We start from the raw sequence: 27,225 nt of genomic DNA on the forward strand, positions 1-27,225 counted from the left end.
GATGGAGCGTGAAATTGACAGGCGGATCGGTGCAGCTTCGGCAGTGATGCGGTCGCTGTATCGGACTGTTGTGGTGAAGAGGGAGCTGAGTCGAAAGGCGAAGCTCTCGATTTACCGGTCAATCTACGTTCCTACCCTCACCTATGGTCATGAGCTCTGGGTAATGACCGAAAGGACAAGATCGTGGATACAAGCGGTCGAAATGAGTTTCCTCCGCAGGGTGGCTGGGCGCTCCCTTAGAGATAGGGTGAGGAGCTCAGTCACACGGGAGGAGCTCGGATTAGAGCCGCTGCTCCTCCACGTTGAGAGGAGCCAGTTGAGGTGGCTCGGGCATCTGTTTCGGATGCCTCCTGGACGCCTCCCTCGGGAATTGTTCTGGGCATGTCCCACCGGGAGGAGGCCACGGGGAAGACCCAGGACACGCTGGAGGGACTATGTCTCTCGGCTGGCCTGGGAACGTCTCGGGATCCCCCTGGAAGAGCTGGAGGAAGTGTGTGTGAAGAGGGAAGTCTGGGAGACCCTCCTCAGACTGTTGCCCCCACGACCCGACCTTGGATAAGCGGAAGAAAATGGATGTATGGATGGATATATAGCTTTTTGATTTGAATTGCCAAGGACAGGAGATGGAAGTGATACCATAACTTCTAAGTCTAGTTATTCTGAAAATTTATTGAAGGAATGTAACTTAAAAAATGTAATTCAGTGTAATTTTTTCAAGATTTTGTGGTGAATAAAAAATACAAATAGCCATAATAACTCAGTCAGCAGGGTTTCAACTCTGCACACATCTCTATTCTGTGAGCTGTCAGTTTGTTTTACATATTTACTATCCCAAAGTCTAACGCTGTGTGGCTGTTGCCCCTCTCTCGTCTCTAAATCTTCCATAGTCTGCTCCTTATAACGCGTTCCCCTCTCTTCCCCTCACACCACGTCTGTCTGGCAGACTTTCACTCTGTAGTCCAGCCCGATTGTGTTCAGGACATGATAAAGAGGGCAAATAATGTAGGAAAATAAGCATGTAGCTAATAGGCTTGACAACATGATGACAGGAAGAGAAATATGAACAACAACTCTGACGAATAAATAAACAAGAAAATAAAAGATTTGCATCATGTTTCAGGATTTGATTGGCTTTGCACAAAAGTGATTACTGAAAGTGAAGATAGAGAGAAAGCAAAGATTAGATATAAGATTAGATCTGATATAAATGTCAAATATATTCTTTATGTACACTACTAGATAAAGGTTAACAGCTTTACTTGAGTTCCCTTTGAATCTTGTCTATTAGTTGGTAAAATATTTGTTCCTGTCATTCCTACTCCATTAGCAATGGTGTGTTTCTGGGTCTGTTACTTAAAGGCCTTAAGTGAAAGTGTTTTTCTTTTTGTTAATGTAGTATATATTTAGCTCCCATATTTGTCTAGAGGGAAAACCACTTCTTAACTGTGGAAAATCCTGAGTCCTCACGCTACCAGACAGAAAACTGATGGATGAGCCTGAGTTGAGGCATGAGTCCCTTGTGGTCTGACACCAAAGAACAAGATGGCTACCGGTAGTGGGTTCTTCTTCTCTTGCCCTCCTCCCCTCCCAGTGCAACAGTTAAAATGATTAATGCGGTGGTGCTAACTATCAGCTGCCACCTGGACACACACTCACAAAGACTTTATGAATGAAACTGATACAAGCTGCTTAATAAAAGTAACAGGTGTTGAGCTGCCTACCTGGCTTCCCTTCAGACCGGGCAGACCCTAAAACAAGAATAAACAGTTAGAGCAGAGCATGTAAATAATGGTTTGTTGTGAATGATTTTACTCACTGGTTTGCCATCCAAGCCAAGTGGACCCTGTTTGGATTTAAAAAAAAACAAAACATTAACATTATTATAGTGTGAAACTGTATAAAGGAAACAAATACTGTGAGTACTGTGCAAAACTTTCTTAATTAGTGATATGATTCTATTATTCATATAAAATACATAGATTATTTAATGCTGTTAAATCTTCAAGAAATAAGATTAGAGATCTGATACAATAAAATTTAAGTTTTCTTGTTTATAGCTATTCACTGTAATCTCAATAGATTTTTGCACAGTAGGTCCTCTGTATTCATGGATTTCAGGATTATGGTTTATTTTCTTATTTGAAAGTTTTGGCATGGAAACGGTCATCCATTGTTCAAATAAGCGAGGAATCATTTGAAAACATCTGAAACCCATGAATCGTTAGTTGTCTTCCATGGAAATTTAATAGCTTAAAGTTGCATTGTGTAACCTTTCTGTTGGAGGGCCCATCAAATGCTTTTCTGGAATGTTTCACAGGATGATATTAAACCTTTCTATTTTCATGGAAACCAAATTAGGCCAAATTACTGGACAGAGCTGTGGAGAGGTAATCCCGCTCACAGTCAGAATGCCTGTTTTTCTAGGTATTCAGCAGTAAAACCACCTGTAACTAAATAAATGTAAGGTAGAGCTGTATAATGTCATGCTGTGGAACATTCCAAACAGAGCAATGACATATCCATAGCAACAAGCAGGTGAAGAAACCCCAACCAAAATGTTACATAGTGCAGCTTTAATAAAGTCAGCACAAAGTTTTAGTGGTGGGAAAAGACACGAAGAGTGGTTAAAAGCAGAGAAACATCAGTAGTTCAAGCTTTAAGGAAGAAAAAGACTCTTGGGCCTGTGTCTTCAGTCTCCTCCAGGTGCAGGGGGTTTATAATTACAGTAAGATTTAGTGCAGTATCTGATGTGGTCACTGGTGGGTGGGTGAGTGTCCTCCAGCTGCTCTAATGTTCTGTAACCTCACGTCCAGGTCTTCTGTGTTTATGTCCGGAGGAGAGCTCCAAGAGTCACTCACTCTGACTCAAATCTCTGAGCTGAAACTGCAGTTGGACATGACCATCATGTTTAGATCTGCAACTGCAACAACCAGCCAATGACCTTAGTCCACAAAGACCCACATCTACATCCAACTCATTTTGCAATGGCTTCAGTGTGTTATGTAGCCACTGTGACAAACAAGGTCTTGTTAGTGTGAAAACATTTTAACAACAATTATCATTTTTATTAATTAATTTTGCAATAATTGTTTTCATCAGTCAGTCCCCAACTGTTTGCTTTTTGGTTGCTTCATTGGAGCCAGAGAGGTATTGTTTTAGTGTCAACCTTTTGTGTCAGAAAGAGATTTGAAATCTTTAGTCCTGAAAAAGCCCTCACAAAAATTAATTTGCACACTTTGGATGAAACTTTGCAAAAGCACTCAAAATGATGTAAGATGTATGACCTCCTCCTGAACAAGGGTACTTGACGTTAAACTAACAATTTTCACAGAATCCCTTGAGTGAATGGATTGCTTAACACTTTACAGCTCTCTGGCCCAGGACAACGAACATAAGGTTTAGGTCAGGTCAGATCACCACTGTTACAGCCCCTTGGGAACAATAAAGTCTATAAAAATCTGATAGAACTACCTCAAGATAAGAGCTTTGATGAACAGACAGTGGAGTCAGACACAGGAAATATGTTGATTTACTTGAGTTGTCATGCTCTTCGCAGTCTATCTATGAACCTTGTCTCTGAAGAAGATTTGTATTTGTACTTTCAGGTAAGAAACTCTTTTGGAAAAACTCTTCTGAACCAGGGCACTTGTAAAACACAACCAACCACAAACATACATCATCTTGCATCATTCTGTTATTTGATAATAGCAATAAAACTTATTCTGATCTTAATTTTCACACCACATGCATTTTTTTTAAATAAAGAGCTACTATAACTAAAAGGGAAGATGTTGTTTCTTTAAGCATTACAAACAGCAGCCCTTTGTATTCCACACAAATGCTTAAGCACTACTGCCACCCCACTGCTGTCCTCTATGACTTACTATATAACTTTAATACTTAAGACATACATGAAACATGCATAAAACAACATTCATGATTTACATCTCAGAGTCCTTTGAATTAAGGCAGAGAATGTCTATGAAACACTCTCTGAGGGATTTCACAAGTACAGAACTCATACTGTCATATAAAATTGCCTGTTCGACTGGGGCTGTATCATGTGTTAGTCTGGCTCCTTGTCGACTCCTGAGGGCTGAACACAGATTTATGAACTCTAAAAAGCTACACGCAGTCTAGCCAGCTCTACATGCTCTTCCTGTCTCCATCACACAATGATTCAAACAACAATACAAGACTTTTAAAAAGTGATAAAATGATGCTTTAAATATACAAGCCCTCTTCAAATCATCAGCAGAGGTCATTTCTAATGTTTTAAAGGTACACAGAGCAAAAAGACAGATATGAAAACTAAAGGAAAAGGTATTGGACTTAAGCCTAATCTGATTTGTCTTTGCCTGTATTGTTGGGACATCCTGTGGTATGCAACACAACAGATAAAATTATTATTGTAAAATAAAAATAGCATAAGCAAAACTGTTCTTATTAATCTATCAGGGAAATGTAATACACCACATTGTGTAAAGTGCACTTGAGTCATCAGAATTCTAGTCCAAGTCACACTCAGGGTTTTCAAGTATTCTAGTGTGAATCCAAGTAAGTCAGGCCTGAGTATTAACATCTTGTCTGCATCCAATCTTCTCCAATCTCATATCCAATCTTCATATCCAAAAGGTTTAAATAAATCTAGACTGACATTTTGGGCTATTACAACATCTATACACACTAAACGTTTGAAAAGTTGTTGAAGTAACGAAATGTACCTGTCAAATCTCATAATTTTGGTTTTGCATGAGTCCACGTCTGTGTCCAAGTTAATTAATATACTATAATATAATATGCTTGTCTCTATGGAGATAGATATGTTTAATACCATACTGTGCTATAGAACATTCCAGACAAAGCAACAAAATATCCACGGAGATAAGAAGATGGTGGGTGCTCTACCAGAAAAGTTACATAGTGTACCTTTACTTTCATTTATTTTAAATTATAATACAGAAATTGTGCAATGTTTACCAGATTTTTTGCTGGTAATGGTTGACTGTGTTACTTCCTGCAGCACTGTCCTCAGCACAAAGAAAACACTAGACTCAGCATTTCCACCTCTAACCTGCTCTTAAACACATATTTGGAAAATCAGCTCGTCTGTGTGTGAGTGTGTGAACCCCAGTGTACTCCCGTGTGCTCTACTGAGGCGAGGTGTGTCTCTGCTCTGCTAATTACTTCTAATAGTGTGTCCCGGGGTGCAGACTTCTAATGAAGCAGTTAGAGTGTAATTGTTGAGGATGCATGAAACAACTGTGTCTGCACTTCAGAGCAGACGTCTCCCACACAGGCCAGTGCTGTAAAACCTGCTCTGGTTTTCTGATGTCTAGAATTATACCAGATTAATTGTTCAAATATTGGACAGTTACCCAAGAGAAAATATTATGTGCTGTTTTAAGTACTATTAGCCATTATCTATGTGTCCTCAAATCCACACTGTGTCCTCAAACAGTGTGGATTTGAGGACACACTGTTAATGTAATTTTCTGAAATTTCAATATGTCATCCATTCACTATGGGCAGTTTAGATTCACATTTACTTCTAACACTAAACTTCAATGAAGCAGTAATAGCTGTGGCTTTTCTTTGTGTAGTTTGCATATTCTTCCTGTGTCTGGGTGGGTTTCCTATGCATACTCTGGATTCCACCATCAATCTGAAAACACCACATTGGGCTAATCCTCGAGCAAAATAATCCTGACCAAGCTAATTCAACATGGGACCCAGAGTGCTGCACTGTTTTGCTCACAGCTGCTCTTGATAGGTTGCCCTGTCGACACAAAAATATGGGTCAAATGCAAAGAGTGGTGACAGTGAAGTGAACCTATGTTTGAAAATCTTCTAGACCCCAAATTAACCTTTAGCATACTGAGCTAAAGCAACATGCAATTGAAAATTAAACAAATATCATAATTGCTTTGATAAATTCAATGTCTGACTCACTTTGGCCCTAGCTCCCTTGCATCTCTGTTTATGTTTACAGTGAGAAGAAAGAAGAAAGCTCTGGCTCAAGTGTGCTCAAATATATGATCTATGGCAATACTGAAAACACGATCCCATTGCTTAGAAATTGGGGAAAGCGTTTGAGATCTTGTGTTTGGGGCAGAAAACGACTTCAAATGCTTCAGATGCAGAATGCTACGGCCTGGCTTTAATCTGTGGGTGTGTGAACAATGGCGGAGCGAGCTTGTTTTTGCTTAGTGAGGTCCTACGTCTGTCACAGCCTGGCACTATTGTATACACAGAGCAGCCATCGGGCATGCTCCAAATGAACAAGTCAATTGTGGGGGGTGAATTGTTTGACAGAGGAGGGCTAATTTTCTGAAACTCAAAGCTCGCACGTGTGATTGATGATAGGAAGAAGTGACGAGGTTAAACAAGGGGAAAAAACATACTTATCACACAAGGATATGCTGGAGACTGCACTTCATTAGTCTGTTTATCATATTACTATTCCCCTTGCAGTAGAGACTAGTTGCATGCATAAGTCTGATTAACTTAACACAGACATGTGAAGACCACCTGAGGCAAATGGGCCCTAAGTCCACAACGGATGCACAGCTCACATGTCATCCATATTTGTTTGTGAGGATCTCAGCTTTTGGAACCAGAACAAGGATGTGATGCAATGTTGAGAGGAACAAATTAATTGCAATTTAGATGAGCCACTCTGGCTCTTTAATGATTTAATTTCAAAGGTGCATTGTCTAACTTTTCCAGTGGAGAATCCAAATGCTTTTCTTCATGGAGATGGTATTGCTGTCTCTGGATTGCTTCACAGTACGGTATTGAACATTTCTGTCTTCATGAAGACCAGATCAGATAACTTTACAGGTCAGATCTCTGGAGAAGCAACCCCGCTCACAGTCAGAATGTTTTTTTTATAGGTATTAAGATGTTTGATCAAAAATTGGCATTATTTTAATGTTGGTATGTATGCAAAATCATGACTAATGGGATTGCTTCTTAGATGAGTGTTGAAATGTATTCACTCAAGGCTTTTGTCCAGTTGAAAGAATTCCATTTTCTAATGCTAATGGGATTGTGTGAAAACCTGTGGTCAAAAAATCTTAAAACCTTGTCTGCACAAATCTTCTGTTCTCATTAATTTTTTCTTCATAGAATTTCTGAAAATATAAAAAAATTTAAAATTTGAAAGCTTGCTCAGGGTTAATCAGCTATGTATAATGAAAACAAGGCCTATCATTTTATTTAAAATACTTCTGAATACTACTGAAACTGTATAAACCACTAAGTTACTAAAATATTTTGCAGAATTGTACATTTTAAATGTGTTTTTTGGACCTAAAATAACCACATTATGGATATTAGTTAACACATAGCTGGTTAACCTCTATAATGTCATTGAATTTTTTGAAAAGGCATGTTGTTTTTCTGAATAAGACACTCCCCAACTGGCCACTCCAGTCAAAGTTTTTGAGGCTGGTTACAAAAGAAAGGGCATCTGGCATAAATATCTGCCAAAAACACTTGTTCAGTGGAGCAGCTGATGGGTTAAAAAGCCCAATTGAATACATTTAAATAGGAGAACATGTTTGTGATCTATGTGAAGGCCATAATTACACAAAATTGCAATCATGGTTACATAATACTATTGTATGCTGTCTCTGCTTTGCTTCACCATCAGGTTTATGCCAAAATACTTAAGGGCCACAGACTGCTGACCATTGCAGATGCTGGTTTGACTCATGTGCCCTCCTGGTTCACACAGAGCTCTGGCCTTTGTTACACAGACAAACATAAACTGCAGTCTTCTCCATCTGCACGTATGGGTATAGATACACAAACAGAGCTACTCAACAGGCATCCAGTGCTTTTAAACTTTCAGCGGCCGAAACCTGATCATCTCTGAACATGTGCTGTCTGACACTTTGATTAATCTACTGTTGTTTTTCTGTAACTTCATACACATGCATTTGATACTAAATGTTGATTACTTTAAGATCTCCCAAATGTACCTGTACATGATGGTTATTACTGTGATTTCTATTGTTAAATATGAAAAACATAGTTCATTACTAGTTCATTTTACACAGTTTGCAGTGGTCCAAAGTTGTTCTTTGATTTCCTAATGCATTCCTAGCATCCTAATTATTAACTGTGATTGCTTTATAAGACCAAAGCAGAGTTTTGCTGTCACAACTAGGCAGTGTTGGGGAGTAACAGATTACATGTACCGGAGTTACATAATCAGAGTACAAATTATGAGTAACTGTATTCAGTTACAGTTACTGTTTCCATGAGTGGTAATTGGATTACAGTTACTTTGTCGAAATAAATGGACTACACGGCGGTATTTTCCTATTTTCACATTTTGGGCTATATCTCTTTCTTTTTTTTTTTTTTTTCTTTTTTTTAACCAAGTCTAAACCAGGAATAATTCAGGATTGAACCAGGACTGAACCCAGAACTAAAACTAGGTCTAACCCAGATCTAAACCAGGACTAAAACCATGTCTAAACCAGATCTAAACTAGGACTAAAACCAGGTCTAAACCAGATCTAAACCAGGGCTAAAACAAGGTCTAAACTAGATCTAAACCAGGGCTAAAACCAGGTCTAAACCAGATCTAAACCAGGACTAAAATAAGGTCTAAACTAGATCTAAACCAGGACTAAAACCAGGTCTAAACTAGATCTAAACCAGGGCTAAAACCAGGTCTAAACCAGATCTAAACCAGGACTAAAACCAGGTCTGAACTAGATCTAAACCAGGATTAAAACCAGGTCTAAACCAGGACTAAAACCAGGTCTAAACTAGATCGAAACCAGGTCTAAACTAGATCTAAACCAGGACTAAAACCAGGTCTAAACCAGATCTAAACCAGGTCTAAACTAGATCTAAACCAGGTCTAAACTAGATCTAAAACAGGACTAAAACAGGATTTAACAGGACGAAACCATGCCGTGCGGACTGTTTCTCCTCGTCTTCTATCAATAATATTTTTAATTTGGTTAAGTAAAGTCTGGGCTTTTTATTGTCTTTTAGCATAAAAAACATCTTATGTGAAGATTTCCTCTTCTTTGGATTACTTGATTTGCTGAAGAGAAGCAAAGTATTCAGATTACGTTACTCACTTTAAGTAATTTAATGGATTACGTTACAAACTACATTTTGGGGTATGTAATCTGTAATCTGTAGGGGAATACATTTTAAAAGTCACCTTCCCAACACTGCAACTAGGATGCTAACAGTGCTACATCCTGATTCAGAGGGGATAAAAATGCTTAATAATTGAATGCAGACCACACACAGCAGAACTGTTTTTACAATATATCTATAGTGGGGTAAAATATTTTACTTTATTACATGAAAAGGTAGAGACCCTTTAAGTTCTCACATATGTGTTACATAATCAGACTTCAAGTACTGAATCAATTACCCCTCTCTACCTCAGTTAAATTTGTGTTAAATTTCACCAGATGTCCCAATGAGTAATTAGGACCACTTCCAACAATGACAATGACAAAGATGGATAAAGTCACAGACAAACAAACTCACAAATGCACAGACATATTTGGAAGTGTGCGCAGAGCTCCACCTGTGTGTAATTAGCAGCAGGCATTTCCCGTCAGGAGGGCTGTGCCGTGCCAGGCAGACTGGGGATCCAAATGGGACTAAGCCTAGGACTCAGCCTCCTCCTGGGAACTAGACTTCCCAACAGTCCCAGTGAGAGGGCCCTTAACTAGTGCAGCGTAACAAGAGACTCAGAGGCATAGGGTCATAGGGTGTCATGAAAATTTCACAATGGACAATAATATTGAATCTACTGATACAATAACCATGAAGCAGGATGATCCCAGTAAATGTATAAAATTGTTAATAACATTAGCTGTAACTCAAAACATGCACAGTAGCTACAATCCTGCAGCTAAAGTAATCCTGAGTCTGGCCACGCCTATAGCTACTCCAGCAGCATTGAAGGATGGGTCAAATGCACAGGAGTCTTATGTGTAACTACCAGTTGTTCATCTTGCCTATAAGATTCAGTGTTTATTATCTTAACAAAAACACAGGGTACTCTAATGGCTACTGATGAGTATTTGATGAATCTAAACCACAAAAAGACAGCACACATCCATCCTTCACGTGATCTGATGATTATGATTTACGACCGTCCACAAGAGGCCGCCACCTGTCAAAAGTGCTGCTGGACAATGGAGGATCAGCTTTGAGTTCAGCTGTTTTGAATGTGCACAGTTGCAGCATATTATTTAAACATTACTAAAGTCAATTTAATGCTAACGGGCATGATTTGAGTGTGTTTTCAATATCCCCACACACTCCTGGTATTAATGCTGACTGATTATATCTTGAAAAAGGTGCCCTGGATTCATGTTTACTCACGTTACTACGCTGACTTCTATGAGTGGCTTGTGTTTAGATTATGGGCAGAGTAAAAAAACTGGTTTGGAACAGCTGGAGGAGTTGCTCAGAAAGACTCACTGAAAGCCACTCTTAAATGCAACGTCTATTTAATATTCAATTATCAAACAGTCTTTTGGGGGAATGTGCAAGGCCTAAATTTCCTTTAGTGCCACAGTTTTACTTTATCACCAGAAAACAAATTATCTCAGACGAAGATCAGCGTAAGAGCTATCCACCAGCACTATGATCACTTACATTGTCCCATTGCTATAAAGACAAAGGGACAGAAAAGTCTAACAAAAAATTATGTGTGTTGTGTGTGTGTGTGTGTATAATACACACACACACACATATGTACCACGCACATCACACTTTGGGACGAGAGCTGTTGTCCTTCCTTCACTTTTCCATCAGAAAAAAAAACTGTTCTAAAGCTGTGCTATGGACAAATACTAAGCATGTGAATATAGCAATGTGCCAAAAGATTTGTGAGAGATAGGGATATGTTTGATATCTACTTCCTCCTTTCACGGTTTAAAAATCAGGTACCCCATGCAGCTATAAAAATGCACTGTGAAACTTTTCTGGAAGGGGTCCATAACCTGTTTGTCTCAATGGAGATGTTAATGCTTTGGTTTAAACTGTCCACAGTATGGTATTAAACTATTAAACTAAAATCTGTCTTCTATTTACTCAACTACAGGTTGCTGTAAACTGTAATTTCGCTTGCAAGTCCCCATGGAGATTCATTCATAGGTTTCTGGCCATATTGTGGAACATTCTAGGCACATCTCCATGGAGACAAGCAGGTGACAGACCCTTCAGCAGACAAGTTACACAGTGTACCTTTAAGGTTTTGTCTACTAATTTTTATACCTTTGCAGAGTGTTAGTGGGTTTTCATGGGCAACATCTGTGTAAGTTTGTGGTCTACTACGACCATTGTCTAAAGGCAGTAAACAGACAAAACAAACAGAAGGAAATGTGGTTTGAAAATCAAGTCAGAGTCGGCTCTAATAGAGAATAGGCTGAGAAAAGGGATAGGGTAAATAAAACAAGTGACATTTACCGGGTATCCATCCCGTCCACTCTTGCCCTGGTGAGGTTAGACATCAAAGCACAATGCAGTTTAGATGAGTGACCACATAAAGCACACATTATCACTTAACACATATCACTTAACTAACTCAGACCCCCTAGTGGCTGGCCTATCTTCTTGCACATTGCTTCACAGGACCACAGTGAGGTTAGCATTTCCAAGTGACAAAATATGCTTTGAATTTTTAGCACCGGGAAGAGGTTTAGTATTGTTCATGAAAAGATTATCTGCATCGTTTCATGGTGAATTAGGAAAAAGCCACCTGCTGGGATGCATTTGCTAATAAACACCATTCCAGCTACATATTTCCGGGGCATGCACTTTCTAGCCCAATTCTGCATATCTGATTTGTGCCACATGTGTCCAACATTATATTAAAAAATCATCAACTGTATTTCATTTCAATTCAAAACAAAAACACGTAATTACTAATGCATCCGGGTGTAATTAGGGCAGTTGCGACAATTGTTTACATGTTTATGTGCGCAATATCAAAAATACTACTTCACATTTAGTTTTATGGGGAGTGTTAGCAGAGGTTAGAGCATCACAGGGGAACCATTTGCTGCGTGGTGGTCCATAGGCTTTGTGTGTGACAGGTTTGTGTGCGTGAATGAATCTGGTTTTATAGCCGACCAGACGAGACGCTCTTTGAATCTTCTACATGTGTCAAAGTGTTCAAGCTACAGTGCAAAAGAGCATCTCAGTAACAATTCATTCGGATACAACCTGGAAGTGATGGAAATGGAGGAGATGCGCTACTTACAGGCGGCCCTGAAACACAAAGGAAAAAATACAGTGTTAGAAAAGCATGTCAAAAGACCAAGGCCATGTTCACATGACATAAATTTGAACTGTAAGGCAAGTCAGAACTCTGCAGTACAATTTGCCTTTCAAAATGCTGATATTTTGACCTGGTTTGTGGTAAATATCTCTGGAAATAGCGGCCCTTTCCACATGAAACAAAAACTAGCACAATTTCAATGTAGTTTGATTATTTCCATCAAACTCTTCTGTAGAATTCAATTAGTTTATTTTTTTATTATCAATAATTAGTATTTCCTCATAATAGTTATTTCTTCATCACATACATACCTGGAGTCGTATTTAGTTTAATTTATTACATGTTTAACACAAAATCCTTTGTTCTTCTCTCAAACAGAAAACACTCTGCTCCACCCTGTCATGCCATGTGGTTACAGTAAGTGCTTCACTTACAATTGCCAATCTCTATTGAACTAAAGCTAAAAGGTAGCTGTTAACTTGAAAACTAGTGCTTCATGACATCACAAGGTGGAACAGAGCACTTTGCGCTATGGGGATGTAGACAGAGGATTACTCAAACATGTAAATGAAACAAAACACAACTCTCTGGGTATGTTTTTGAGTAGATAGCTTTCTGATTTTCTAACATGACTAAAAGCTCACAAGAGTTTTGCGCAATATGGGACCTTTAACTTATAAATTGCAGGAAATAAATACTAGGCGCTATACTTAATCTGTTTTCTCTGAATATCTGGGGTCCAAGGATACAGGGAATATTTTTACAGAATACAACAAATGTCAGGGAGATCAAAATAAGTGGTTTGGGCTGTTCCCCAGTCCACTGCATCAGACCAAAAGTGCTAAAATAATACTTGCATTACAAACATTCTACTAATAAGTACTAATACACAGTAATAAAAATTACAATGTCCCCCGCAACACTGACCATCTGGGAGCATTAATTTTAATACATTGGAATTTAATACATTTTCATCTCCCCACTCTTTTTCAAGCTCAAATAAGAAAAAAATATATGTGAAATGTAGATTAAATGTTTTAGATACATGTAACAATAGCTGCAATATCGTGATATCGTATTGTCAAAGTTCTCACAATAATATCGTGGACCATCACACTATATCAAATTATAAGTCTCTGCTTAAATAAAGAGTTATGGTGCAGCAATAAGACAGAGATAACTACATAGACCATGATTCTTTGCTCCATTTTAGTGTAGACTACATGAAGAAATAACAGTTCTAAGCACTTTTAAGTCTTAGTTCTTTGGATTAATAAAAATACGACAATAAATATCGTAGCATGAGATGTATATTATGAAAATATAATACCAAGAGATTTGGATATTGTTTCATCCCTAATCATGAGCCTCTCCACCATATCATGAGCTTTCCCATGATATCGCAATAAATATTGTACCGGGAGGGTCATACCGGGATGATAGCATATCGTGAGACTTAGATATCGTTACACCCCTACTTATGTATACTATTTGCGTTCATTAATCTGCTCAAAATGAATAAATAAATTAAATGAAAAAAAAAAGAACAGTAAGACTAGAAATGATCATGCTTCAAGAAAAACATTTATTCAAGAATTTTCTGTAATGTAATATGTGTACATATATTTGTTGATTCGTGTATGCAATCCAAATGAGACTGGCAGTGAACTGGCCCCTTGCTCAATAAAAAGAGAAACAGAAAAGAGTAGTTTGACATGAAACGCAAGTTAAATATGCCTCTGGTTAGTGTATCAGTCAGATGGGGAGGGGAGTGGTGTGAGAGGAAAGTGCAGCGGTCTGGTCCGTGATGAGTGTAATTAAGAGGCAGATCGAGCTCGTTAGAAGAGCCCTGAGTGATAAACAGACTCCTGGATAAAGACGGGTGTTTCGGATTAGGACATGAAACCGCTCCTTTAAAGATGTGTGGACTACATTAAGAAGAAACCAAGAGGAGGTCAGAGTGCTCCGATGGTCCATCTGTGTCTAAAGATTCTCTCACAACTGTTTTTAATTCTGATCAAACTAGTTTATGAAGTATTGAGTCACTCCAGAAGCAGAAAATAATAACCTACGTTTAAAGGTGCACTATGTAACTTTGCGGTAGAGCGTTCGCCACCTGCTGAAATCCATGTAGATGTTTTTGTTTTTGTTTTTTCCTGGAATGTTCTACAATATGGCATTTAATTTATCTACATCAAAAGGCCAAGTTAGAAGTCAAATCAAAGAGTAGTAGTAGAACTGTAGAAGTATAGGTTAGTAATAAGACTGTTTTTTGTCAGAAGTAGGCCAAAACAAATTTAAAACATTTGATCTTTTACTTCTAAACTTTAAAATCTGTGAAAGTTTTGAAGTTCATCAGTACTACGTCTGAATCCAGTTGTATCCATAGTGTTACTCAATAGAAGCAACCTTGCATAATAGATTTAACACAATTATCAGTAATAAAAAAAAATATGATTTGTGGTTTATTTGTGGTTAAATCAGAATGTTTCTATACTTGCAACACATATTGTCTTTCTTAATCAAAAGCAGCAGATCTGACAAGATTCTCCATTCTGTAAGGGAAAATTAACTGGACTTCCAGTGGACATGGACATGACTGGACTTGACTGACTGTTTTGTTTGCATAGAGTTTGTGCATGTATGCGTAGTTTTAGGTATTTTCTTTTTTTGTTTTTGTCAATTTTTGTTTTTGTTATGTATACTTAAAAAAAGCAGCACATCTGGTTTGTCTTACTTAATAAAATGGCCCACACATAGATAGACAGATCAGACTACAAAGCCTTATTATCTCACGAATAAACTCTTGATAATCTCTGATTGAGTTTTAGCTATCTGATCATTCATTATGGGTCCGTCTATTCCACTTAAAACCACGTTGCCATTTCAGTGAACAAAATCCCAAAACTTCAAGATTGAAAACAGACTCCCTCCAGGGAAAAGAGGAATATTTGTGGTGTTAAGTTACTATTAAAACACACACACAAATGTCTGCTAACGTGACCAGAATCTGTGATACAAGAACAGGGCAGTTTGACGCTGACAAATGTGTATATCGTGGGGCAAAAGTGTTGTGGTTTATTGGGCATGACCATCAAGTTTAGTCTGTCAAGTTTGGCTATGTCTAGACAGTAGAGCAAACAATACAAACTGCAGGGGGCCCATAGCTGCCATTGAACTTGGTTTGGCTTTGAGACAGGGGTAAATAAGAATAAATTTACTGAATAGGCCAAACAGAAAATGTGCATAGCTGTTACTTTAAGAGCTGGCTTAGGAAGCATGTCAATATTTTTACTCTTTGGGGGTATTGTAAAATGCTGACACACACCGCAAGTTATTTTATACAAAGTCATAGTATTTTTGTATTTTATTCTTCAAACATTACAAATTGTTAAAGGTGCACTATGTGACTTTTTTGCTACCATGGACATATTGCTTTGCCTGGAATATTCTACAATAGAATTAGCATATCTAATTTGCATTTATTCAATTATTATTCAAAGTGTATTTTTTATTTAACAAATACCTTGAAAAACATGCCTTGTGAGTGGAGTTAGGGCTGGGCGATATGGATCAAAAAATATATCTCGATATATTTTGCTATATCTCGATATACGATATATATCTCGATATATGTTCAAGAAAAAATAACCCCCTAAAACTGAAAACTGCAAAAACAAATCTGCCAATTCCATAGGAACACTTAAGATTACAAAAACCCTAATTACATAAATAATAATTTAACTGTAAAATAAAAGAAATAATACATATTTCCTTCTTTTCATTCATAAATAAAACAACTCAACACAAGCTCATCGTTGCATTAACTCTGTTAACCATCCCATAACCATGAGCTCATTTACCAGAAGAAGCTCAGGATGTTCCTTATTTCAATAGATCCATGTTCTTATCCAGCAGTAAGGAGCTCTGAGGTTTCCCACAATCCACTGCAGATCAAACCCAACGTTTCCAAACACTATTGTACAAGTTACACTGAAGCAGATTATGAATAAAAATATTCTGCATAAATAAACTTTACATGACTAAACTTTACAACATATAAAGCATAACGACTATAGAGCCACATCAGCCCGTTTGCGATAATAATGTGTTTAATGCAGTTTTGCGCAGGTGTGTTTACATTTTACAGAAACGAAACTTAAGCGCATGGCTCATTTGCATAAACAGCGCACTTCTCCTGCAGCTCAGCTCGTTTAGCATTCTTTCGGGCTAAAGGACGCGACTCGGTGGAATATGAGATGTGCTGCTGATGTTCTTGTCTGTAAATGGTGGAAAAGGTTCGTGGTGCTTGAAGCTTTTCACTGGCACCAACTTTCGGCGTTCACGGCGGTAGTGAGAAGTGAAGGAGACACGAGCGAACAAAATCAGGGAGGCGGGGGCGCGCGGAGGCGACGAGAGAGAAGACAAACAAGCGAAGCGGGGAAATCAGAATTGAATATAAGCATTATATCGATATATACGATATGTCAGAATTCATATCGAGTTTAAAAACTATCTCGATATATTTAAAATATCGATATATCGCCCACCCCTAAGTGGAGTCACCTCTCTACAGATCCAACACATCCATGGAAGTAGATACTGTGGAACAGTGGACGCAAAGAAATAACAGCCATCAGAAAAGTTACATAGTGCACCTTTAAAGGCAGTGGTAACTTGTAAAACTGTTGAAACTTGCTTGTCCCCAGTATTTGTTTGTATATTGAGATTCCCTCTTCGGTCTCAAACAAGGACATCATTGAGCAACAGTCCAAAGATTCTTCAGCATAAACCATGCTGCAATGTGAGAATGCGAAGTTAAACAAGATGAGTTTCTAAATAGTAAACACAATCAAAACAGCCTTTCAAATATAAGCCATACTGGTGTAAAATGAACCTAAAATGATAGGTTATAGACTAAAGTAATCCTCCAGAAGTGACTGGTGCAAACAACCCTAATGACTTTACTACTCAGGGAATGGGTAAAATTAAGAGAGAACTTCTACTGGTGGTTGGCAGGTTTGTGGTGGTTAAGAGCTGTGGTTGGGGCTGAATTTGGAAGTTGTCTCTTTGGGAGCAACATGAATAGATTAAGAAATGAGTACATAAGAGCAACTGATTCACATTTTTGGGACTCACTGAGATGGCTTGGCCTTGTACGTAAATTAGAGTGAATAATCAAGGGTTTCAGTCACATAATGTTTTCTCATAATTTTTGAGGATTTTTAGAGATAAAAAAAGATACATTTTGAAGGCAGTGGTTTCAATTTTACAGCACTTGAAATCCATGGACACTGAAGGATGCTGAGTATGCAGTAGTGAGGGACAAGGCCATGAAGAAAGGCCAAATTAAAGATCAGAAGTGGATAAAGTAAAAGATCAGAATTAGATGCAGAGCCGTGAGCATGCATGGTGGAGGTGAAAATGGGGGCAGATCGTCTGCAATATAAACTATAAAGATTATTCATGATTCATTGCATGAATCACTCAGAATTAAAGTCTGAGTGGGTAAATAAGAAGGCGGACAAATTGGAACATGGTTAAAAGCTCATTTAGGCTCATTGGGCATGACAGCCTGACTAGTTGTAACTGACTGTATCTTCAAAAGGAAGTTATTAACAGTGCTGGGCATATGCTTTTAAGTGTTTCTTTAATTTTGTTGACGATTACAGAAAATCTCAAGGAGTTTCTCAGTGGCACTCACAGTCGTCTGGCAACAGTCTGGCAAACACTCACAAACACACACAAACACACTTCCCCTTTAAACCAGGAATGTCTTGGTTTTAAACAACAGCCGTGGGATAGGTTTCTCCAAAGACTTACAACATAATAAAATTTTACTTTCAGCAGATTTTTTTGTTTCACCTATATTTGCATAACACACCTCTTGACTGATTCATAGAGTGAGGCGTAAATCGCTCCTCTGTGTTTCATGTAAGGTGAGTTAGACATACTTCTTATATTATCCAACCATTAAACAGACACCCCATTAAAAAAAAAAAATGTTGGGACACTGTAAAATGATTATCAGGTAAACGTATCAAAACCATTTCAGGTGTTTCTATTAATACTGTGAGTGGGGGACACAGATCCACAAATCTGACCAGTTAAATGTTATATTGTCATACTTCCACCAGAAAATTTACACATTGCACCTTTTAACACCATGTAATTCTAAAATAAAAGCATCTAAATAAACATTACAGCAACACATCTCAAAAAGCAGGAATGAGGGAAACAATTGTTGAACATCACCAGCTAAATTTAACACAACTATAAAACACAGTAGTGACCCAAGCTTTAGTCAGGCTTATTTAGTCATCCGCAGTAATGATTCACTGTCTATAGTAGCTCTTCCCACATGAGACATATCCTGCTGCGACTGATAGTGAACACTGATCTGATTCTGCAGCACCAGATTAAAAATGTCAAAATGAAAAACACATTTGCGATGACTCAAAGTTGTACCACACTAACTATCATTTTGTCTAACAAGCCTTATATGAATCTACAAGGATTTGTTTAGTGGTTTTCGATGACCAGAAAACCAACACAATGTCTTTGGGTAGCAATTCTGGCACGGGAGAATCTCATTAGCTGTGTAGTCCTGCAGCTGCTACCGCTCAGCCAAAGAGCTGCGCACATCTGGGCTAAGTTAGCGCAACCACATGGCCAAGGTTAGCGCGATGTCGGCTAGGATGGGGATGGGGTGGGGGAGAAGGGCCTACCTGATCTGCTAAGAGGTCATCTACTCACTTTGGTAAATTTTCATGTGGATACTTTGGGCATTTGTGGAGCTTTTATGATGAGCTTTCCAAAGAGTGGAAACCAGGAGCAGAATTTAAAAGGTTGGAAGTCATTGTTTGTGTCTGTGTTTTTAGTGGTAGTAGTAGTGGTTTGAACACTGTAAATTTTTCAATTGTTTTTTAATTTGTTTTGGGGTTTTTTTTAGGGCCGGGCACGTTAACGCGTTAACTTTGCGTTAACTAATTAAGTCATTAACGCCGACAATTATTTTTACGCCGTTAACGCAGTTTTTATTATTTATTTATTATTTATTATTTTATTGTAAACGTCTGTTTCTCACTGGCTTTTATTTTGGAAAAGTCCACCGCGAGCGTTTCTTTAAGTTTCACGTCTTTTCTTTACACTTTTTTCACTTTTTTCTGACCACGTGAGATGCAACGTGCCCGATCCTCCGCGAGCCGCGGGTTCGGCCGCGGGCTCTGACTCCGCCGTGGGCTTTGGTCGGGGCTCCGACTCCGGCGCGGACTCAGCCGCGGTCCGGCCGCGGACTCAGCCGCGGGTCAGCCGCGGGCACTCAGCCGCGGGTCCGCCGCGGACTCAGCGCGGGTCCGGCGCGGACTCAGCCGCCACTCAGCCGCGGGTCGGCCGCGGGCACCGGCTCTGAGCTGAGCTTATTTCTTTAGTTCAGTGCTGGAGTAACTGATTTACCCAGATACCATTGGATTGGTCATTGAAACATGTGATTGGTCCATTTCCATTCCATTATATTAACCCTTTGTTTCCTAAGAAATATCAGTCCAAGTTTACAACACTGATCTAGAAATTATTACTAGTGTAGTGTTCATTACTCACAGCATAAAAAATATTCAATAAATATATTAGTAGTACAAACGTCCATTCAATATTTTTTCTTGAGCCTTCCCTGAATACCTTGAAGGCTCTGAGGTTCCCCTGTGAAAGAAATGCTGTTTGCACAACAAATGTATGGCTCTTTCATTTACATTTCCAATAAAAGAGCGCTATACTCTACTTTTTAATTCATTAATTGGTTTTGCGTATAACATGCGATTAATCGCGATTAATTGCTCGAACTCATGCGATTAATCGCGATAAATTTTTTTAACATTTTTGCCCAGCCCTAGTTTTTTTCTGTGTAAAATTCAGAAATCAAACTTGACTTTTTGCAATAAACTGACAACCCAAGACCAGAACAGAAGAGGATGTAGAAAGAGGTCATTGACTTCACCAACAAGTGTGAGTGGGTGAGGAGAGATGGATACAGCAAAAACAGCATAAATAAACACAGTGATTTGGGGGCGTGGCTTACCAGGCTCCCCTCTTCGCCCGATGCGTCCTCGTTTTCCCGGAGGTCCTGTGAAAACAAACAGACGAGACCGATAAATCCCACTGTAAATTAGCGCCAAGCAGGGATGAGCGCAGAGCTAGTATGCGTGGCGCGGTGGTGGTGTATTGTCTGGCTTTTAAACTGTGTACGCTGGCAACAAGAATGGTACCACTAACTTTATAGCAGTGGCTCTGAAAACACAGCTTACAAAATATTACATGTCCCAAATACTAACAGATTAAAATTAGTCATTGGACTCGCCCAGGTTTTAAGTAAGAGAGGGATTAAAAGAAAACATATATGCAGTTTTTGCATTAATAGAGGAGACTGTGGTGGCCCCCCAAAGTCTAAAATAGGCCTCCATAGTAAAATAAAATGGACTATACAGTATAGGCATAACAAAATTAGACTTTGTTTCTTGTATTATTATAAACTTACAAAAAAGACAACACTGAAAAATAGGCAGCAAGTCTTAAGGCTTTAGTCTTAAGAATAAAGAAGGATTATACTAGGTTTTCAATCATTTACTGAATGTCTCTACCTTCTGACTCCTCATCAACTCATGTTATTCCTGTCAGTCAAATAAAGCCTTTGGGGCAGAAAACTGTATATATAAATAAGGATTCAAGATGGATTAAACTAGGTTTAACTGGAATATGGACCAAGATAAACACTATTGATCAAATAAACTGTGAACCAGAACCAGATAAAAACAACTGTCAGACCAATTTACCTAGACTACAACAGAACCAAACCAGGACTTGACCATGCCAGAAACACCAGGTCTAAACTAAGTCAAAACCATGACCAGCTAAACTAATGACAGTACAGTAGAGGCACCAACAGCTGTACACATTTTGAAAGAACAAGCGACCCTGACAAGTGTTAACAACGCAATTTCACATGGTCAGAACGAACTTTACGACTTAAACTTTGGTTTCCAACAGTTTCCAGTCCAACTGACAAAGCCTGTAACACCATATTGGGACATTTTGGGGTAAAAGGTTTTGGATCTGTCAAGAACTGTAATGATAAATATCTGGAGGACTGTAGAGGAGACAGAAGAGGCGGACAATGAAAAGTTTGATCTTATTCACGGACCACCACTGTAACTGGGAGGAAAAAGATTGGGAGCAACTGGTCTGGAATCAATGGTAGTATTTCACAGAATGAATCACTTGTTGAATCTAGTTATCGTGTACCACATGAGACACATCCGGTTAGGTCACAACATCAATTCACAACGTCTTAATGAAAAACACGCTACACATAAATCAACCATCAACACAGCTTTAGTCATGATGAATAAATAATGAGGCAAAGAACAAAAGCTATTTTTGAAGGTGCATTCTTGTAACAGTCATAACCCAGAGATTAAGGAAGGGCATCTGGTATCTGATAGTTTATATTGTTCATTAAAGTTACATTTTCAGAAAGACAGCACTATATATTTCATTTTGAGTGCAAGCTATTCATTTAAATCCAATAAAACCTTTTTTTTTGAAGGAGCTATTATTGTAAGTTCAACAACGATAGTTATAGGTTAAAATATCCAAAACATACATTCATTACATCCTAAATCCTTACAATAAAAACACCTTTCCTGCCCCATGCAGTGTGCCCTGTTGCCCATCCGCCCGCACCGAACTGCTGTGGTAAAGAAATAGGACCCATACTGGGCACTATTCCTGATGTTAAGTGCTTTTGGCTGTGGACAGGTTTTCCCTATTGTCATAATTGGAGTTATTGTAGTACCCTAATCATTTCCTGACTGTAGGTTGTATTTTTTATTTTTTTTTTAAGTCCAGTCATGCTGCTTTACCTTTGGCTTATATGTTTAGTGCTTTCATCTGCACAACACAAAACATACATTTATAATTTTTCATTTTTTACAAAAATATTTAAATGAAGTAGCATTGTTATGATATTGCCCAAGATTATGACTAATTTTCCTGGAAAGTGTTGCCAATAAATAAACCTTTGAAATCAGCCAAAACAGCTGCAGCACTACTTCCAGTTTAAAGTTTACGCTGAAGTAATTATTCTAATCAAACACCTCAAACTCTTCAAATGTCAGGTGCCAATTCCACTTAACACTCCTGTATTGCCAACCACAGCAGTTATAATAATAGTCTCCATATTTCGGAGTGGGCGGCACTTCCCCTGTAGCACCCGTAAACAGAACCACAGACTCCACCGCTTTTCCCTACAGCGGAGACATCCCATCAGGAAAGGAAATGGAAAAGAATGAGCCATTTATAAAACCATGAAACATAAATGAATATGTGTTGTTACTAGTTATGTTATTCTAATATATATTTTAGAATATCTTATTACTACACATTATTTTAGCATAAGGGCCGCAAAATATACAGTATATATAGGACACTTGACTCAAAATCACAATTTGAACAGTGACAAATTACAAATTAAAACTACAATAAACATTTTCTCTGCAGACATCTTGTTACTGTATATATAAAACTTACTAACTCAGGCTTCTACAGACATGCTCTAAATGAGCTTCCTGTATTAGTTTACTACTTTGTATTTCTATTTTCTTAAAAATATTAATGCCCCTGTTTAAACTTTCCACTCAGAACAAAATGCTTTCTATTAAAAAGGGCAAATGAAATTGTAATGGCAATACCTTATAACTTATTGTATGTTCAATAAATGGAAATAAAGCATATTTATTCTGATTAAAGTCTCCACTACCACTATGTATAATGTGCTCCATACAATAACACAAATAAACATGGACTGTAGAATGTAAAGTATACTTTACAACTATCCATATATTACTGAGTGTACCAAAATATACAAGTACAATGATTTTTAAATAAATACCACAAAATCTACAATATAGCATGAAAGAAACTGCCTAAATCGCTGTATCTCTTCTAGCTGTAACTATGTAGATCTTAATATGGACCCCTAACTCTCAAGCAGCATATATTTAGCAGTGAAACAGGAAAATGCATTATGGGATACGGTTCACAAGGGGCCAGGTCTGTTCTACCTTAATTTGAGACATGAAAGGCAACCGTCGCCATGTCGACAAGTTCAGCTGCTGAACACTAAAAGAGTTAGCATCACCTTGAATGAGCACAGGTCACTGGGTCCATTTTGTTTTAAGGGAATGGGTTAGCAAGACTGAATCAAGGTGGTGACAACCTGATGTAAGACTGAATCAACCCAGTTATAATGGAAATAACAGCATATTCCAAGGAGACGGAGATTGGGGCGTGCACACAGAAGTGAGACATGGGAGCAGCTCTGTCCCAGTACTAATCAGGGGAAACTGACTTTACACTGATAGAAATAAACAGGGCAGCACATGAGTGGTGCTGGCCACTTCTGGCAGGGCCTGAAATACCAGACACAGGGTCAGAAAATGTCACACAAGTCCAGCAAGTGAAGAGAGATGCATCCTGGGTACTAAAGGGATTGCTGTTTTAAAGTGTGCATAGAATTTTGGCCATGTTTACCCATCTCTATCGCAACAAGCAGATGATGAGACCAGGCCAAGTTAGAGGTGAGATCTGAGCAAAGGAGTCCCGCCAACAGTAAGAATGTACTGTTTTTCAATAATTGAGATAGAAAGTAAATGTATTAATAGATGTTACACAGAGACACAGTCCTATTTAAGAGCCAATTCCTATAACTTTCGACTATGCTATCTGGATTGTCAAAAAAAAAAAAATCAGTTGTCAAGGTGAGTTGTCCAATATAAGTCCATTACAGGATAAAAGTCCTTGATCTGTCTGTTCTATTACACATAAAGATGACTATTTCACTGACTTGAGACGTATTGCCTGTATTAACATAGACATGAAAATACTCTTAGGCTGTGAGACCTTGAGTTACTGCACACATGCCCTACATGATTGATACTACACAGATAGGAAACCACAAATAAGTGAACACATGTGACACTTCTCTGTGTTGCTGAATGGAGCTTGTCCTTCACTGGGGCCAGTGTTGAAAGTCCCCCCAAGGAGACAGAGATGGCCCCTTCTCAAGTTTCAAACCACACTCCAAGACAACTAGATCTTGTACATACAAAGTCTATATGAAATCACTCTGGGAACAGTTGGATAGGCAGAGACCACACTGCACTTGAACTTTGTTAGCAGTGCATCCCATTGTCTTCACGCTGATTTGGAAATAGAAAAATGCATCCACTGTGTGCGGCTGCTCTTCAAAGTCTGACACAGAGCCAGATCTCTAAAGTCTTCCCCAAAAGACTTGAGATTCTGTCCATGTGAAATACACTTGGACCACTGCCCAACTGGACATTAGCCAGTGTCTATATTATTAAGCCAGATACTTAGGCAGAGACTGGCTGATTGTTTCTAAAAATGACCTCAATCACCACAAAAACCCAACTTTTCATTCAATGCCAATTAAACGTGCTGCTCTTTGACATTTTCTTTTATTACTCTGACATGAAAAAATGCAGTTCTGCTATACACAAAATAGCCTGTTTAAACAATCTCTGTACAATATATATATAATTTAAAGGGATTCAAGGAAATACTTTATGGGTATTGTAAAGTCAACAAGCCTCTTCATAACTGTGAATTAAAACTGTTTTTCAAGCAACCCATACTTGCCCATTCAAAGCAAAGAAAGAAATCTTTGGTTTTTAAGGTGCACATTTAGGATAGTGTATACTGTCTGTCTGTAGCCATTAACTATATACAGCTGCAACCCACTTTGACTTAACATCAAGGATTGCAAAATTCTTTAATAACATAGGAACTTCAATAAATGTTATCTATTTGAGTAAAATTCTTTGGCCTTCAGTAGTTGCCATCTTCATCTTGTATCTCGACAGTCTGTTTCTCATAGCTGCAACTTGATGTAGTCAATGTGACATTTCTCACAAACAATGGGCTCCCACAGAACAAAGCAGGTCGACTCACGGAGCTGCACTCGCCCTGTTCTCCATAAGGACCCATTTTGTTTAACCCAAACCACAGGGAACAATAAAGACCCCATGAAAATATCAGAACACGATACTGTGCACCCTACGCAGAGCGGAAACACTGAGGGACCCTATCTACTCTACTGTTGCGTGTTCTGCTCCAAAATAAAGAAAATTTGATTTATATCGAGAGCAGGTTGGGGTGGAGTCTGAGTGGTTAAAGTGCAGTACAAATCTTGATTGTAAGTTATAGCTGGGGGCTGTTTGGCACAGGTGGAGGCAAGGGTCAGAATATGTACTGATGAAAATTCACTGTTACTGTACAGAAAATGGGTAGGAAAAGTGGACGTAAAAGTAAAAAATACAAAAGTAAAAGTGAGTTTAAAATCTAAAGTTTAAGAAGTTTTTAGTAAGACTACCTACTGTAAATTACTTGTGTAATTAGAAGGGCATTAGAAACATTTGAGAATCAGTGAAGTTTTATATTGTGATTGTTGTGTGATAACTTTTAAAAATTCACTACATTTTTCTCCCTGGTCTGCGTATTGTAAAAATCTCAATGATGGATTTGCTTGTAATCTTTGTAATCTATCTTAATTCCAATCACAAATGTTGGGACAGGTGTCAGTGTCAAAGTATCCTCATAAAAACACAGAGGAAATCCGGTTTTGAATACAACTCCATTGCTTACTAATTAGGCCCATGTTGTTTACTCATCCACAATGAGCCTATTGGATATTTAGTCCAGATGACGACAGCTGTTATGTCTCTGTGCACTAAACAAAACTACTTTCCCTTAAACTTCTGCTGATCTTTCACCGTCTGCTCATTGTTTTTCCAACTCTTGTTCCAGATTGCCGAAGGACACATGCTGTGGACGTAAACAGCCCAAAAGGAGAGATTCCAGGATGGGACAGATGGAAGAGGTGATTCACTCGGGTCAGTCCAGGTTCACGCCCCTCTGCACAGTGGGCACCGTCGAACTGATCTGAGCCTTATCCCAATAAAAACGTCCTCCACACTGACAAGGCATAAAGTTTTATCGACTCAAATCAAAACATCTTTCATATGCTAGTTTTTACTAACTTCAAACTGCAGCTGCAGCTAATTCCCTTTTGTAAAGTTTAATACTAATATATCTGTATTATTACATATCATGCAGAGATACGGATGGAGACAGATGATGGTCACATTTAAAATATGCATCCATGTGTTCCCTCGGAAATCTATGGGCTTTAAACGCCGCGTGCTTGACTTTTTCCTAAGTATTTTGAGCTAAATCTATGTTAAGTCTATGCACAGATATATTGCTCTTGAGGTCATAAGTCTATTACATTTAATTATAAACTGTTTTATTGTCTGATAATCAGGAAGTGCACTGTTAGTGCGCAAGTTGTTAGCATTGCCATGTCAAGAAAACTGCACTGGACCGCTGTAAACTGAATAACATGTTCTGTTTTTCAGTGGGATATAACCAGGGCAGTTACATGACACCAATTTATAAGCATAGACAAATTTGAAGACTTAAAACAAAGACACATTCAGACTGACATGAACTGATTAAATGTCTTGCCCAAGGACACAACAACAGTGTGTAATGTGTGTAGTTGAATCACCTGCATGTATTTCCGTGAAAAGCAACATCTGCTCTATTCAGTAAAACCAGATGGATGAGAAATACTATCTATGACAAGCAAATATAAACACAGTTGGATTTAATGCAAGTTGATACAGTATATTTTGTGCCAACTTTTGTTAAATTAATGTGATTTAGTTTATACATAACTTTAAAGGTCCTGTATTACTCAAAACTGACTGAGCTCTAAGCCATGTTATAATGTTGTTTCTTCACAGTCACACTTAAATCACAGATTTTTACCTTGACTAAAAGAGTGGGTAAAATAATGGGTGTGGCCCTAA

The 27,225-nt window shown here is 38.3% G+C and overlaps 1 protein-coding gene across 1 annotated transcript in view; it reads right to left on the bottom strand.

Annotated features, from left to right (window-relative positions):
• col23a1a (collagen type XXIII alpha 1 chain a) overlaps nucleotides 1-27,225 on the bottom strand; it is a gene marked incomplete at its 3' end in the record, with an annotated part of 142,097 nt that overhangs the window by 15,622 nt on the left and 99,250 nt on the right. Inside the window, exons 3-7 of the mRNA XM_055159034.1 lie at nucleotides 20,355-20,399; nucleotides 12,263-12,270; nucleotides 11,467-11,493; nucleotides 1,817-1,843; nucleotides 1,722-1,748 (exon numbers count right to left, since the gene is read on the bottom strand). Coding sequence (XP_055015009.1) covers nucleotides 1,722-1,748; nucleotides 1,817-1,843; nucleotides 11,467-11,493; nucleotides 12,263-12,270; nucleotides 20,355-20,399 — 134 coding nt within the window. The remainder of the gene's footprint in view (nucleotides 1-1,721; nucleotides 1,749-1,816; nucleotides 1,844-11,466; nucleotides 11,494-12,262; nucleotides 12,271-20,354; nucleotides 20,400-27,225) is intronic.

Source organism: Boleophthalmus pectinirostris, unplaced genomic scaffold (genome assembly GCF_026225935.1).
Source record: "Boleophthalmus pectinirostris isolate CB_2022bp ecotype Guang Dong unplaced genomic scaffold, ASM2622593v1 HiC_scaffold_23, whole genome shotgun sequence".
In the NCBI taxonomy this organism is placed as follows: domain Eukaryota; kingdom Metazoa; phylum Chordata; class Actinopteri; order Gobiiformes; family Gobiidae; genus Boleophthalmus; species Boleophthalmus pectinirostris.